Below are 16,038 nucleotides of genomic sequence, written 5' to 3'. Positions count from 1 at the left end.
CAAAAGTTCCCCTGAAAATCCACAAACTGCCCTCTGGTTTTTCTTCTTCCCTGCAACCCTCCAAAAACGACCACCACAAATGAATGTCCCTCTTAACTCCGGCAACTAACAATTCCCACTCAAAGAACACTCAGCTCTCTCCATTTTCACTCCTTCTTCCCTCCAGCTATCTCCCTTCCCAAGCTCTCTCAAATTTTTCTCCTCTCCCTCAAGCAACCTTGCTTCCCTGGTCATCTCCCTCAAGGTTCCCCCTCCTCTCTATCCAGCAACAAAAACGCTCTCCTCCCTAACAGTCTGCTGCTCTCAAATCTTCAAAACCGTTTCCAAGAATATTCCCCCCAACACGTGTCATTCTCTCATTGTTTCTTTAGCCCACTACTGTGATTTCCTAATGGCCAATCCTGGGGCAACACGTGGATCTCTAAGGTTCTTCCACGTGGCAAAATAACACTTGCAAAAATACACCCCAAAATGGGGGTCTACACATCCGTTATCGTTTCTCTCTCTTTGTATTTTTGTTTTGGTTGTAGTTACCTTACAGTGATAGGCATCCATGGAAGACTTGCTAGCATGTTGACTCTGTAGTGCTACAACACTATATTTTGGACAGTAAATTCAACTGGAAACTAATTTGGTAATGACTTTATTGATTTACTACCCAGGACCACCACATATGATACGGGATGATGGTAGACATTGTCACTAATTCGCCCAACCAATTTCACAACATAAAAGGTAAGGATTGCTGAAGAACCAAACTAGATGATTCTAGTATTATTATATATCGTAAAAATAATTTAAATGGTTACATCTGCTCCATAGCATGAACATGATCGTATCCTTGGCTGAATTAGAGAGCATATGGACAAGCTATTTTGCCAACTTATCAGTATCACGAATGATCCGCATCGAGGGAAGCACAACTGCAGCCACTGGATTTTGCTCCAGTCCGCCACCTTCATCAATAATCAGTCTTAGGCCTTCAATGTGGAGTTTTCCATGGTGACCACTTACCACAATGGTTGGCTTCTCTGTCAGCTCCTACAAATATAAACATAACATGTCTGACCTTTAATAGTTTCCATATCGTAAGAATGACATTCTAAAATATTTAGCCATTTGCAGAACAGAAAGTCATATCGTGATCAACAAAATCAATTGCTTGTGACTACTGCAAGATGAAATGCCTGGTCTGAGACTCTGAATCAGTGAAGAAGAAATGCAGGATTTGGTGAACCCTCACCTTTGGGATTTCCCATACACTTGCCCTCCCACTGAGAGGCCCCACCTTGGGCACCCGGGTGTCCTTGGCTTTCAACGTTTTCAATTGCTCATCAACTGCTTCATCTCTCTCTAGACCAGCATGCACAGCAATCAATTTACAATGTTTAATTCCTTCCTCAGTCTGTATACACACATCATCCTGGAAAAGGCAAAGACCTACTTTCATTCAGTTTCTTTCCTATAAATTCATTTAAAAATTACAAATAATCTCCTTATCAATGTGCTAAAAATGTAAAAGAAGAGGTAACAGAACAACCCATTTCAGCTTATTTCCTACAATTCACATCAAATCACTTACTGAATGCTTATCAGGATCATCAATAGTAAGATAAAACAGGGTAGAGAACAGGTCTGACCTCTTCATGGACCCAGACCATGTCAGCAAGAAACTTCTTGTGTTCATCAGGAACTGCCTTAACCAAATCTGCATACATACATTACTTTCTCAAATCAAAACTAGTACAACCAAAGCATAATTGAATGACAAAGAATCATACTGACCAAACACAATAACACACTCGACATTGAATAACTAAAACTCATAGTATACAAGCAAAAGATTAACATTGAATAGCCAAAAATCATAAAAATAGAAAATAAGAACCCATTCAGCATTGCACATATAAGATTCACACTAAGGAAATTGAAAAAATAGGAATGAATAATCAAATCTAATAACCCATTGATATTGAATAACCACACACAACACTAATCAAATACAAGAACCCCTTCAGAAATGAAGATCCAACAATCATACCAATCAAACATAATGACTCATTTGAAAATGAATATCTACTAAACATGATACCTAACAGAAGAACCTACAGCATAACATGTAAGGATGATATTATACCAGCAGAACCATGGGGAACACCATAAGATTCAAATGTCGGTCCAGCATCATAAATAGAACCCTGATACTCAGTGCCCTTAGTAACATTGAATTTAACTTTAATTGTGCCGGCCCACCTCCTTCCCTGTAAATGCATCTTCTCATACCCATCACCCTTAAACCACCCTTCCCTCTCTTCACTCGATGTATACTCCTTCCACGTCTCCGAAAACTCCGACCCATCCGGCGGCGGAGGCAAAACTCCAACGAACGCCGCGAAGGCGAAGTCGTGGTTTCCTGAGAGAAAAACGTGGGATTGGTTCGGGTAATTGGAGCGAAGCAAGATCAAGAAATCGATAACCTCTCGTGTATCGGGGCCGCGGTCGCAGTAATCGCCCAAGAAAATTATGAGGGCAGTCTGGAAATCAACTGGGTCGATTAGGGTTTCGAGATTGGACCAGAGATTTTGGAGCTTGGTGATGAATCCATGGATGTCACCGATGCAGCAGACCAGCCTGGGTTTTCTGGGAATGGAGTGTTCCTCAACACCACCATTTCGGCCTTCCATTCTGGATGGCTTGCCTGACAGCCAGAGCAAGGATTAACCGTTGAATGAAAGAGGTCGTTGGTTATCCATTTGGGCATATTTTTGTTAAGCCTGTCTTATATTCTTTTTGAAATTTGGGAGTTTCTTAAGAGATTTTTAGACTTAACCAGCTTCCAAGAATTATTAAGGCATAGGAGTAGAAATTTTTTACCATGGGATTTGTTCTTTATCATGAAAAATTAGGATCCGTTTGATCAAATTTTTTAAAAAATAAGACCATATTTTTTAAAAACTTGTTTTTAAAAATTGTTTCTAAATTAAGGGGAAAAAAAAATCAATTTTGTAGTGTTTTATAAAAATAAGGCTATTTGGTAATTTGTTTTTAAAAATAAATAAAAAAAACTTATTTGGATAAATTGTTTTTAAAAATAATTTTTAAATTTTGGTTTTATAAAAATATTACAAATTAAACTTATATAATATAAATTTAATTTAATCGAAATCTTATTAAAAATAAAAATAGTTTTGTAATTATTTAAAAAATAAATAATTTTTAGTAAAATGTGTATAATAACAATATTATTATAAAATCATAATTTCTTTTTTATAAAAAGGTATACTATTTTAGAATATGTTAAAAATATAAGGACATTAACATTTTTGTACTTTTTTATTAAAAATGAATAATAATTTTTAACAATATTTTATTTAAAATGAATAATCAATCAAATTTAATTTTTTTACAAGAGTCAAGTTTTTTATTTTATATGTATCTTATTCTTAATTTAAATATTGATATTTATCTATTTATTATATATTAGTTTGAATTGGAAAATAATATATAATTTGAATTAGAGTAGAAGATAGAGTTTGAATTATATAAATATCTATCATCATCAATGAGAATGGTACACCATATTTTATTTTTATATAATGTGCACATGTGGTACTAAATTATGAAAATAATATTTTAAAATGTTTTGATTTAATTTATAATTAGGTTTTTTAAATTCAAAATTATTCTTAAAAATTAAAAATTCATTAAAGAATTTAAATTATTAATTACATATTACTTAATTTATAATATATTTACCTAAATTCAAAAAGCATATTTATTGTATAGAAAAATAATAAAGTCATGACTAATAATATATTTGTTTTGATCTATTATTTTTTTTATTGATTAAATCTATTTTTTAAGTTCCAAATTATTTTAAAAAAATGTTAAACACATTAATAAATTTAACACAAAGTGTCAATTGATTTGAAGTTTATTTTTATAATGAGAAAATTTATAAAAATATAATTATGTGCAAATAAAAATAATAAAGTCATTGCAAACCAATTTTTATCCATAAATTTATGATATTAATGAGTTTATTATTTAAGTTTGAAATTATTTTAAAAAATTATCAAGCTTATTAACGAATCCAACACATTAAATCTTGTTTAATTTTGAACTTATTTGTTTCATTAAAAAAAATTAGAAAATAATGATTTTATGTAGAAGATAAACAATAAAATAATTTTAGACTCATTTTTATCCATAAATTTTTTGTACTGATGGGATCATTAGTTGAGTTTTAAGTTATTTTTAAATATTACTAAACTCGTTAATGAATCCAATGCATTAAGAGTATGTTTGACATTGATTTTAGGAAGTGTTTCTAATTTATTTTAATATTTGAGAAATAAAAAATTTTAAGCATTAAAAATTTTAAAAACACTTCCTAAAATCACAGTCAAACGTACTCTAAGTCTTGTTTAGTTTGGAATTCATTTGGAAAAAAAATCAAAAAATAAATATTTAATATAAAATAAAAACAATAAAATCATTTTAAACCATTTTTTATTCATTAATTTTTATTATTGTTAATGAATCCAATGCATTAAGTTTTTTTTTATTTGGAGTTCATTTGCCTAGTCAAAAAATAAAAAAATAAATTTATGTAAATGACAAATAATAAGGTTGTTTTAAATCAATTTTTGTCCATAAATTTTTCTTATTAATTGATTTACTATTTAAGTTTAAATTATTTAAAAAAATAACTAAATTCTTTTTAATAAATCAAATGCATCAAGTCTTATTTAATTTGAAGTTTGCTTGCCTAAAAAATTTACTAATATATATATATATATCATAGACATTCAAAATAAATTTTGGTATGACTTACTAACACTATTGAGTTTCATAACATTTTAGTATTAATTAAATGGGTTTTGAGTTTCAAATTATTTTTGAAAATAAAAAATAAAAAATTATTGTTTTAAAATCAGTGGGCTAAACAGACTCTTATATTTTTGTTAAATTTATCTTACATTTTTTTTTTCTTTTAAATTTAGGGCTTTCTGGAGAGATTTTTAGACTTAACGAGTTTCCAAGAATTATTAAGGCATAGGAGTAGAAAATGTAAACTGCTTGGAACACTCGAGGGCGCAACATTTTGAGCATGACTACTTGGGTGATGATTAATCAATTGCCCATTTGTCCGCAGCGTCCAAAATGTTTTCTTGGCATTGTTTAGTGGTCACATAACCGATTGCCCAAGCATTTGATCACACCAAGGATTGTAGTCAGCTCATAATGTTCTTCAATGGGAGAGTGATCTAAATGGAGAGGAGACAGAATACATGAATGATGGGATTACATAAAGAGTACACGGCAACAAGTAAAAACATAAATATTCATTTATATTAATGCATTCGTTTGCATATTATGTGGTTGTGGTGGAAAATTAGAAATAAAGAATGATAATACACAAAGCAGAAGAAACAGAGGTGGCTGTTTTGATCGCCTCCCTCTGTGAGTTACTACGGTATGGATAATTCTAACGCTAGCGTGATCAGGACTGAAGCTTGTTATCTCCTTTGGAAGTTGAGGAATCTGATCCCATAGGCAAAGACGAAGAAGAAGAGGGCCACCCAGACAACATGGGCCACCGCAACAGCTGGGAGGAAGTCATACTCAAAGCCCAAGCTTTCTTTAAGGAACAACTTCAATGGCACGTTCCCTGATCCAGGTACCTCCAGTAGCGCATTTTTATCTCCCACTTGAGAGGTCACTAGGCCATAAAGTGTCCATGCCACAGGAGAGGCCCAGTAATACCATCTCCACCACACCGGAATTTGCTGCAGTAGTGGAATGGAGGAAACTTTAGTTTTTGAGCAGAGACATGTATTCAAAATTTAGGAACATTAATCGTTAAATATAGTGAAAAATGTCTAAGACATGGATTTTAGAACCGAATAAAACAAGTGTCATCATTCTGGCATGGCTCAAAAATTTGCCTTGCAAATAAATTGGAATTATTTGCAGTCATTGCCATGTTTTTTAGAATTCATGACTTGGTAAAGTATATGCAATAATAGCAGAGTTATGTAAGTTTAATGAAAATCAGGTATAAATAAGTCCGGACAACCCCCACTCCCCCACGAAGAAAAACAGTGAATTTGGTTTTTAAGTGATGAGTCCATATGACTTCCATTTTCCAGCATTTATATAGGAAATGACATGTGGTTGAGATCACTTACTGGCCTAGGAATGAGAAAACCAGAGAACAGATTCCAGAAGCTCAAGAAGAAGGACATAACAATGGCAGCAATTTGGTGGCCAGGAGTCAGTGCAACAACCATCATCCCATACATTGTGAAGTAGATGAAGCACATCAATATGTAGTAGTAGAACCACAGGAACTTGCCCACCTTCCAGTCAAACCCAATCATGGTGTAAAGAAGAAGAGTGTAGACAATAGTTTGAATTGCAACATAGATTGCCTCTATGGACACCTGCAGAACATGAAGGATTAGGGATAGCTCTTCAATCAACTATTAAAATGTATGACAGGGTTCTATTATGTCCGTTATTTTACAAAATAATATAGTTCATCTTCTTAGTTAACAAGTAATTTTCATTTGCTTTTCACTCAAAGTACTAGGAGAAAAATAAGCACAATCAGTTTCAGCTCCCACCCGGAAAAAAATGGAGAACAATTGTGCTGAGTTACCTGAGCAAATGCGTAAGGCAGTGGAGAATACATTCCAGCTGCTCTTTCACGATAGAAAACTGTTCTCTCAATAGCAACAATAGACTGCACTGCAGAAGCATTCGTAGCTCCAAGAAAAAGTACAGCAGCATACATAGCTCCCAAAAGATTCATTAGATCTTGTTGTTTGGTCCTGTTATTAAAATAATTTCCGTTAATTACATATGCTTATACCAAATTCTCAGCCAGCAGAAGAAATAGAATATTTTAAGCTCCTAGAGTAATTACAATGAAGGAAATTTTAAGTTCCTTTTGACAGTATGCCAAAACCAAATTGACTACATGGTACAACTACAATTTCAATTCTAGACAGTAATCACCATCAAGAATTTTGCTCATCTATAAAACTTTTGTTGAAAAGAAAACAATAATGATGCCAACCAAAAAAGGATAAAAAGAATGGTGATATTAATAACTCACGTCTGCTCTCCTTTGTTCCAGAAGATAACACCAAATAAAGCACCAATGACTATCGTCATGAAGAACCGTATAGCGTTATACTGTGGGTTCCTCCAGTAAGACCAATGCTGTTTCCAGAAACAGGCCTTGCACTGTGTGCTAAATGGTTGGGAGAATTCAGTTGGGAAGTAAAGATCCTTAGACGCTGGTGGTGGAGTACTGAGCTCTTTAATAAGTTCCTGATTCCTCCTGAAAGTGTATCAAGGGAATGAATAAGAACATTGAATCTAAAAGCAGAAGGGATGTAAGAAGACAATCATTGCCAACTAACAGTATTGCATTTAACTCACTGATAAAGGGAGGAGTTGGCATATATTTCGGCAAAATCCACTTCCATCTGAGCCTCAACTGAGGAAGCACTGACCACAAGCATCCATGTAGCAGGATTGGAACCCTCCTTAATCTTAGGAACCCCAGGAATAGCCTATAGCATTTTAAAGATATCAGTCAGCCCTGTAACTCCTTGCAGTTAAAAACTTGCTACTTGGTGAGAAAGGGAACATAGAGCATGCATAGACACAAAACATTTTGGTTTGGTTGCTAATGGTACAAGCAAAATAACAGGGAAAAAATAATTATCACTTACTTCAAAATATTCTACAAGTTTGTGAGAGTGGCGACCAAGAGGTCCAGCATAAATAACTTGCCCTCCCCTCTTCATCAACAGTAGCTGCAACAATCCCAATATCAAGTTGAAATAAGCACAATAACAGCATCGAGAAACATGAAAATAACAAACTTCAAGAAAAAAAAAAGAAATTGTTGAAATCAACCAATACCTCATCAAAAGCTTCAAAAATGTCTATGCTTGGCTGGTGAATTGTGCAGACAACAGTTCTTCCAGTATCCACTGTATTTCTCACAGTACGCATGACAATGGCTGCAGCTCTAGCATCAAGACCTGATGTTGGTTCATCCATGAAAATAATTGATGGGTTAGCAACCAACTCTACAGCTATTGTCAGTCTCTTCCTCTGTTCTGTTGAAAGACCATCTACTCCAGGAAGCCCAACTAAAGAATCCCTCAGCGGTTTGAGCTCAACTAATTCCATGACTTCCTCAACAAACATCTATTGAACAAATGAGAGAAAAGAGAGAAAGAAAGAGAGAGAAACCAAAATAGGATTGTTAGATAATAGAAAGTCAGTGTTTGGGGTCCATGAGATATAAAATTCCATGAAAGCTTAGAAAGAGATAAGCCTTAGTGATCAGGTAACATACCTTTCGTGTTTGTGTATCAACGTCTGAAGAAAGACGAAGCCAAGCCGAGTAAAGAAGTGATTCATGAACAGTAACATAGGGTGAATGAATGTCATTCTGTTCACAGTAACCACTAACCCGAGCAAATGTTTTTTGATTCTTTGGGTAACCAGAAATGCTGATACTTCCTTCAATATAGCCACCAGTCTTCCTTCCTGCTAACACATCCATCAAGGTGGTTTTCCCAGCACCACTTACACCCACTAGTGCTGTCAATATCCCTGGTCTGAATGCACCACTAACATCTCGCAGCAATTGCAGCCGGTCTTCTTCAACCCCTTGACTCTTCATTTCCTGGTATGGAAGACCAAACTTTTCACCTCAATGTTCACTTCTACAGTCAAATTCTTCTTTCCAACAAGAACTCGTATAGGATATTATTTAACAGTGTGAACCATTTGATTTTCTACACAAACTTTAGAAAGGGGAATAAACTAAAAGAACAAATATAAAAATCAGATTTTAATCATTTAAATTGGTGGAAATGAAATAGATGATCAATTTAGTATTTTCTTACTGATATTAGTTTTCTTTAAGATCACTTAGTGCAGCCCAGCAGGAGTGTCAGACTAGATAAGTTTATGAATATGGATAGAGATGCTTGATAATGAGAAAACATATATCTCAAAAAATATAGAGGCACTTATCGTGGTTATAAAAAGGTAATTGTCTAACTTCCCAAGATACCATATTTTTCAAAGCAGACTATTAAAAATATTCAAAATGCAATCATGTCTATAAAAACTAGAGAATGGAGTATTTGTAAAAGAGTGACTTACAGCAGGCATATCCACAAAGTAATTCACATGCTCGAATGCAAGTGAGAGGGGTTGGAAGGGCAAAACCATTCCCCTTTTGGGTGCATTTTCTGCAGAACCAACAATTTCTGAAGAATTTATAACTGCCATATCAGTGCCTGTAATTATTTACAAAATTGTCAGACAATCAGAAGAAGATGATCACGGGAGTTAATACAATGTTCTGCTGGTTCAAGTACAATGCTCTATTGTTTCAAGTCTTAGGATCTTAATATTGCAACATCTTTACTCTTTCTTTCTTGGTCTAAGGTGAAAGTGAATGCTTATTGGACAGGAGCTGTAATATTAATTCAAAAGCACAAAAATTTATTCTATTTTTAATAAGAAAAAATTTCTCTTCAGGAAATCCACTTCCTTTTTTCTGGCTCCTTTTATGATTTCTTCAGTAGACAACCTCTTTTTCATTAAACAAGTAGAGTAATTTAACACATGATGAACCCTTGTTGTAGGTAAAGGGAGGCCAACAGATACAAAAAGTCTTGAAAATAGTTCATGGTTGTTACATAATAAAAATATTGAAGTTCTGCCTCTGAATGTTTTTGAGGAAAGCATATAGGCCCAAACCTTCAGTGCTGTGCTGTCCAGAGGATGCCTTATTCTTATTTTTGTCATCTTCCTCATTCAAGATTGCATTTTTTGAATCACCCAAAGCTGAAATTTGGTTTTCAGAAAAAAAAGGATCATCAACACTGGAATTTTTTACTTTCAAACAAGAAACATGATAAAAAGATAAGGTTACTTACGATTCAAGAATGTCAATGCTGCAACAAATAAAACATTAAAGAGAAGAGAAAATGCCAAAAGTGCTCCAACACAAATCCAAAACCAATATTCATCCACGAAAAAGCCTCTGGACTTGAGAAGGACTTTCCCCACTGTAGGTTCATTGAATCTGGAGTCTGTATTAGGCTGCATTGAGACAATGTATAATAAATTTTAATGATGGCTTATGGGTTGGAACATTAGCGATCACTAACAAAGATTAGATTTGAACACACTTATGTACTGCATCGCAATGAGAATAAACAAAAGAAGAGATTCAAACTAAAAAGAAAAAATTAACAAGTTTTTCAAACTAGTCAGAGATCTTACAGCGGCCCATCTTTCATCGAGAAATTCATTCATGACTATGGCATTCTGACCATACATCATGGGAGAAATATAGTATCCCCATATCATAAATGGCTCAATGTCATCTGCAGGCATAAAGAAAAGAAATACTAATATTAATTTGATTTCCCAACAAAGCTAACAACCACAAAGAAAATCCAATATTTTCACCAAATATCAAATAACATCCACCAGTATGGGGAGACAGCTTGGATCAACAAAAAAAGACCTGAGTGAAAGGAGATCACTACTTACTTTTGGCAATGATGAATCCTCCAAGCACAAAAACCATTAGCAGGGTGAAGGTACCAAGGGTGTTTGCAACAACCTGTGTCCTTCCCACTGCGGCAATGAACCGAAACAGGGAAAGAGCCATCTGATGTATACCAAAGAATGCCAGGAACTGTCGGAAAAACCTAAAATGATGGATGTGCCACATCAGTAAAAGGAATTCAGGGGTGTCATCTAGTAGTAAATCTTAATGATCACTAAAAACAGATAATGCCAAGAAATGGCATGCACTAGAAAAGAGAAACATTTGATCCACCTGCTGGCAGCCGGAGCAAACCCAATTGTGTAATAGGTAAGAATGATCCATATCCCTGATTCCATAAATGATAGAGGGATCCGAAGGACCCAAATTGGCAAGGCAAAAGCCCATGCAGGATAGAATAAGAAATCCCTCTGTTTAAAGAAGACAGGAAGCCTGAAAACAGTCATTGCAAGCTCTGCCATCCCATTGAACATCACATTAATGAGACTGAAAAACAGTGCCCCAAAAAACTTTCCTCCATCTGCTAGAGTTCCATGTGGCATTTGTGTCCTCAAGAACACAGTCAAGGCGATCAAAGACATGATTGTGATCTGGGTGGTCTTGAATATGTACACAAATGAGTTACGCTTCATTAGCAGCCACTCCCTTGCGAAGCAAGCCTTGAAGAGTTCATAATTGGAGATACCATACTTCTCAGTCACCAGAGCAGCTGGGTGGGTTCTGGTCTTATCATAAGGAACACTAAGCTCTGCAGAAAGCTGTTGACCGACATGGAAAGAATTGAAGGCCTCCACAAAGTCAGGAACTGAGGCATGAGTATAAGGTTGGTTCCTTTTATACCAATACTGTTCTTGGTCCTTCTTGGAAGTAACTTCCTGCAGAAAGTCAGCGACACCTTTCCTTTCGGGGCATCTAAAACCCATGTATTCAAAGAACTCGAGGACATTCTCACGGGGACCTTGGTAGACAATCTGGCCATCTGAAAGTAGTATAATGTCATCAAAGAGATCATATGTCTCAGGTGCAGGCTGTAGAAGAGAAATGATCATAGTTACATCCATAATATGAACCATTTGCCTCATGAACTTGACAATCTGGAAAGTGGTGGAACTGTCCAACCCTGTAGATATTTCGTCCATTAAAAGAACTTTTGCTGGTCCAACCAGCATTTCCCCTGCACCCAGTTAAATGAAACACTATTAGACTGCAATGAGTATCTAAAAATGTTAATAAACAAACTGCAAAATCCAGGACAGAACAGACAACCAATTAACCACTAAATTAATGGGGCAAGAGATAAGTGCTTCTGTGCCATTAAAATCAGGAATAGAGAGTACTTAATTTTCCACAAATATTGAGTGATTATTTTGACCATTAGCTGAGAATATCACCAAATAGTATTGTGCACAGAAAGAATTCCTATATCTGAAACCAGTGCTAAACACCTCTGAATTGATTCATCCATTGGAAAAGATCCATAAAGCAACATGAATTGATAAGCATTTAAACTAAAAGAATAATTAGAAATCAGAAAACAAGAATAAAATGAGTACTGTTAAATTAACAAGAAACAGGAACATAAGAGAATTCAAGGGAGAGTCACAATTCTATATGGAGCAATTTATGGTTTTGCTTAACAAACAAAAATGAAGTTAAAACATTGTATCGTGTGTGAAGAAAACAACCGTCTTGAAAACGTACCAGTAGTGACACGCTTCTTTTGTCCACCAGAAATACCCCTTCTCATGTCGTCACCAACCATGATATCAGCACAGATGTCCAATCCAAGAATCTGTTAGAAATTCTTAAGAATTAAATTTCAGTATTTATCTTGTTAAATAAGAAAAGAGGTGCACCAACTTGATATGGGGAAAGTGAACCTTGAGAACATAATCTGTAACCAAACTAGTTTCTTGGCCAGACATGGCTGTGGCTTTCATGAATGCATCAATCTCAGGATCTGGTTTAATTCCTGCTTCTCTCTCTCGTCTTGAGAGTTCTGCAAGCATTTCATATCTTGTACCAACCCCCAAACACCGTCCTGAAAAATCTAATGTCTCTCTTACTGTCATCTCTCCATGGTGAAGATCATGTTGGCTAATATAAGCACAGGTTCTCTGAGGAATAAATTCGTCCAATTCATGACCACAGTAGGTGACTTTCCCAGATACCTGTTCATAGCTCCAAGTTATCAGTAGGCATAAGGAAAATATAAACCTCAAAATGCTTATGCAACTGCATGGACAAATGATAATGGTAAACAATATTTGGTAACACACCTTTAAATCATGATCAAGCTTCCCTGCAAGTGCCAACAATAATGTTGTTTTCCCTGAGCTTGGAGGGCCCAGCAGAAGGGTCATTCTGAAAATCACCATATCAAATATTAAAAAATGATGTGTAAAGGCCATTGCAAGGCAGAAAATGAAAACCATCTGATTCATTCAAGAAGACAACAACTCAACATTTTTTTATCAGTAAGCTGAAGAGTAGCATTAATAAAGCACAGAATGGAATTGCTAAGGTAACACTTTCCAAATACAAGACCCAATGCAATATTAAATATTTTGCAATGTTTGCTTGTTTCCTATAAATTCAGTAAAGGTTAAGTTAGCAAACATCATTTCCCTACCCAAAATGGAAGAAGGAAAATCTTTATAACTTCAAAGTTACCTTGACGGTTTTACTATTCCACTAACATCTTTAAGTATCTGGATTTTTCGTTTCTTAGATGGTGCAAGGTGAATCAATCCGAGAACTGCCTGTTGTCCATGACAAATTAAAATAGAGGCAAATCAGTTTTCAGAGCAACACTAACTATTTCAGTTTATCCATCTAGCTTCTTCGCAATCAAATAAAACTGTAAAAAGTAAGTAAGAAATCTAAAATTCTAAGTCAAATAATATCTTTCAGATTCAGTTTACCTAATATTTTCAAAACATTTTATATAATAATGTCCACCCAAGAAAACTAAAGAACAGGACAAAGGCCATGACGATACTGACAATACCGTTGGCAACTGGACAAACAAACCCTTGTTGACAAAATTGAGTCCTCTGTGATTGAACATACAGAATAATCTCTCACTTGCATAAAATTCTTTTGTTTTTTTCACATCCTTGGGACTGTTAAGGAAAACTATAAGGCCATTAAGGCTAATAAAAAAATTTTTAAAAATCTGAATCATTAACCCTCACTTGATTAAGAGAATATGCAATAGAAAGAAAAGAAACTGCACTTTTAGATCAAAAATGTTTTGGAGCTGAGGAAATACAAACCACATCTCAATTGAGCCGAGGAGAGTTCTTCAGTTCTTTAGGATACATAAACAACATAAAACATAAAAAGAAAATCGAGATTCAATGGTCTCTATTTTCCTCACCAATTCTCTGAACAGCAAAACAAAGATTGAAAGGAAATAAATAAACAAATAAAAGGAAAATCCTACCTCTATTGTGTTCAAAGTAGCATTAAGGAGAGTAGGAAGTGCTCTACTCCCGACATACACGTCTCCTTCAATGGATAAATTTTCATACCGGACTTCAATCTTTGGAGTCTCGATTCCCACTCTGAATCACCCAAAAAAATTATTTTTAAAAAGTTGAAATATCCATATCAAATTAAAGCCATAAAAAAAAAATAATAAGGAAGAAACAGATTGATCACGAAATTCACCTATCAGTACGGTCTCTAAGCCTCTGAAGGAACTTCTCATTATCATCTTCAACGACCTTGAGAATACTTTCCATTAATTGCTTCTTATCTTGAACCCCAAGCTTGGTGACATCAACGTCATCGGTCACAACTCTTCCATTATCAAGAACTTGCCTAAGCATGCCCCTACGCAATCGATCATACGTCGGAAGCCTTTCTATCGCCGCCCACCGGAGCTCTTCCTCGTCGTCCTGGCGTCCGCTCCGGTTAAACACATCCGGTGGCGCAGTCCACACCTCCCGGAAACTCGAGGACGCCCAACTCCGCCGGCTACTCGTGGATCTCGCCAGATCATCTCCGGCCAAAGCCGACGCCATTACGATCAAATCAAATAAAAAACGAACCCCGAAAAGTTAATGCCACAACAGACTCCAATGATTTATAAATCTCAACCAACTCCAAGACCAACTTAGTGCAACAAAATCTCAGAAAGATCGAACCTGCTCTTCCCTCGACGCCTACACCATGGTGGTGACCATCGCACCGGCAAGTCCAGGCCGGAAAAACTTACTTGTATGCGCAGCGTGACTTCAAAGGGCCGTGGAAAACTTACAAATTGGTACTGAAACAGTGAGAATATGAGATGCGGAATTCAGGAAATAAAAAAGGCCTTGAAGGAACCAAACACACAAGTTTATCGGACCAAGTGACGATGGAGTCAATTTTCCCACCAGCTTGGCTAGCTCGAAAATGTTTGAATAAAGGTGCCTGCACTGGGAGTGACCTTTCGCTTTAAGAAACCACTGACCCCTCCTATTTCATTCCCTACTCTCACTTATCTTTCCTTAGAACTTTGAACGTCGTCGTGAGACTGCTCCCACAGCTCCATTTGCTTGGTTCCTGACCGGCATTGCCTCTGTTCCCTAAATTGTTAGAAAACGAAGGATATGCGCTTAACATGGCCTCAACCGCAACCTCCGGGATTTATCTATCAAAACGCTTCTAAAAGGCAACGTCTTTTCTTATAAGAAAAAAAGGAAAAAAATTTAACCAAAGGGCCATGGTGATATTTCGAGGATTAAATCACAGATTTGGAATTTTCTGTTTCGTTTGCACTAAGAAACATACAAAAGTAATTTTTTTGGTCCGGCTCTGCCCAACTGCTTGGAAAGTTAGCAGCACATGTCCCAGCGAGAGGAAAAAGGAAAACCAAGAGCACACAAAAAGTTGCGATATGAGTCGGGACGTGAAATGCAGTTGTTTGAAGCGCGTGACCTCAGTAGTTGTACGATGTCAAAAAGATTGTCTAATGTTCACTAGTTGGGTGCATCTACCGGCTTGTAAGTGGTGTTTCGGATGTGGTTTACAACTTTACATAACTAGCATCGCACCGGATCCTGGCTGTCTTCTAGAAGCGGGAGAATGGCTTCAAAGTTCAAACACATAAAACGTGAGACAGCGTAGCTCATTGCTTGTACTAAAGCCAAACGTCGACCTTGGCCGTTTTTAACTTGTTAGTGAATATGGTTTTATTTTTCTAAAAATAAGTTTAAAATCACAGTTGATAATTATAATTTTGACTTTTTTTAAAAATAATCAAAGTTGTAGTCATCAATTGTGGTTTTAACATTATATATATTTATATATAATTTTAATTTTTAAATAAAAATATTATTATTATTTTGATTTTAAATAAACTTATTTTATTATTTAAAAATAATAATATATTAAATTAAATATTTGATATAAAAATAATT

At 35.4% G+C, this 16,038-nt stretch overlaps 2 protein-coding genes across 2 annotated transcripts; both read right to left on the bottom strand.

Annotated features, from left to right (window-relative positions):
• Positions 1–614: 614 nt before the first annotated feature.
• On the bottom strand, positions 615–2,762 carry LOC117921180 (tyrosine-protein phosphatase RLPH2). The gene is made up of 4 exons (XM_034838996.1): positions 2,138–2,762; positions 1,641–1,708; positions 1,244–1,423; positions 615–1,041 (listed from the first exon to the last, which is right to left on the bottom strand). The coding sequence occupies exons 1-4, from the start codon at positions 2,682–2,684 to the stop codon at positions 871–873; spliced, it is 966 nt and encodes a 321-aa protein (XP_034694887.1). The 5' UTR covers positions 2,685–2,762; the 3' UTR covers positions 615–870.
• A 2,557-nt stretch (positions 2,763–5,319) lies between these two features.
• Positions 5,320–15,311, bottom strand: LOC117920842 (pleiotropic drug resistance protein 2-like). The gene is made up of 20 exons (XM_034838501.1): positions 14,303–15,311; positions 14,076–14,196; positions 13,301–13,389; positions 12,907–12,991; positions 12,508–12,798; positions 12,329–12,419; positions 10,901–11,801; positions 10,609–10,769; positions 10,336–10,439; positions 9,987–10,152; positions 9,808–9,894; positions 9,205–9,341; positions 8,387–8,719; positions 7,945–8,235; positions 7,752–7,835; positions 7,456–7,589; positions 7,127–7,354; positions 6,668–6,839; positions 6,195–6,449; positions 5,320–5,792 (listed from the first exon to the last, which is right to left on the bottom strand). The coding sequence occupies exons 1-20, from the start codon at positions 14,656–14,658 to the stop codon at positions 5,523–5,525; spliced, it is 4,356 nt and encodes a 1,451-aa protein (XP_034694392.1). The 5' UTR covers positions 14,659–15,311; the 3' UTR covers positions 5,320–5,522.
• Positions 15,312–16,038: the final 727 nt, after the last annotated feature.

The sequence above is a fragment of the Vitis riparia genome, chromosome 8 (assembly GCF_004353265.1).
Source record: "Vitis riparia cultivar Riparia Gloire de Montpellier isolate 1030 chromosome 8, EGFV_Vit.rip_1.0, whole genome shotgun sequence".
Taxonomy (NCBI): domain Eukaryota; kingdom Viridiplantae; phylum Streptophyta; class Magnoliopsida; order Vitales; family Vitaceae; genus Vitis; species Vitis riparia.
Note: the sequence above shows the minus strand (reverse complement) of the source record. Positions and strands in the feature narration are given on the sequence as shown.

Excerpts from the sequence above, each read along its gene's own strand:
- LOC117921180 (XM_034838996.1), bottom strand. The coding sequence starts at position 2,684 with ATGGAAGGCCGAAATGGTGGTGTTGAGGAACACTCCATTCCCAGAAAA. Across the intron at positions 1,709-2,137 it reads TGTTCCCCATGGTTCTGCTG|ATTTGGTTAAGGCAGTTCCT; the intron begins GTATAATATCAT and ends GTATGTATGCAG. Across the intron at positions 1,424-1,640 it reads TGGTCTGGGTCCATGAAGAG|GATGATGTGTGTATACAGAC; the intron begins GTCAGACCTGTT and ends TGCCTTTTCCAG.
- LOC117920842 (XM_034838501.1), bottom strand. The coding sequence starts at position 14,658 with ATGGCGTCGGCTTTGGCCGGAGATGATCTGGCGAGATCCACGAGTAGC. Across the intron at positions 10,153-10,335 it reads TCGATGAAAGATGGGCCGCT|CCTAATACAGACTCCAGATT; the intron begins GTAAGATCTCTG and ends GTCTCAATGCAG. Across the intron at positions 7,836-7,944 it reads TTTTTGAAGCTTTTGATGAG|CTACTGTTGATGAAGAGGGG; the intron begins GTATTGGTTGAT and ends GGATTGTTGCAG.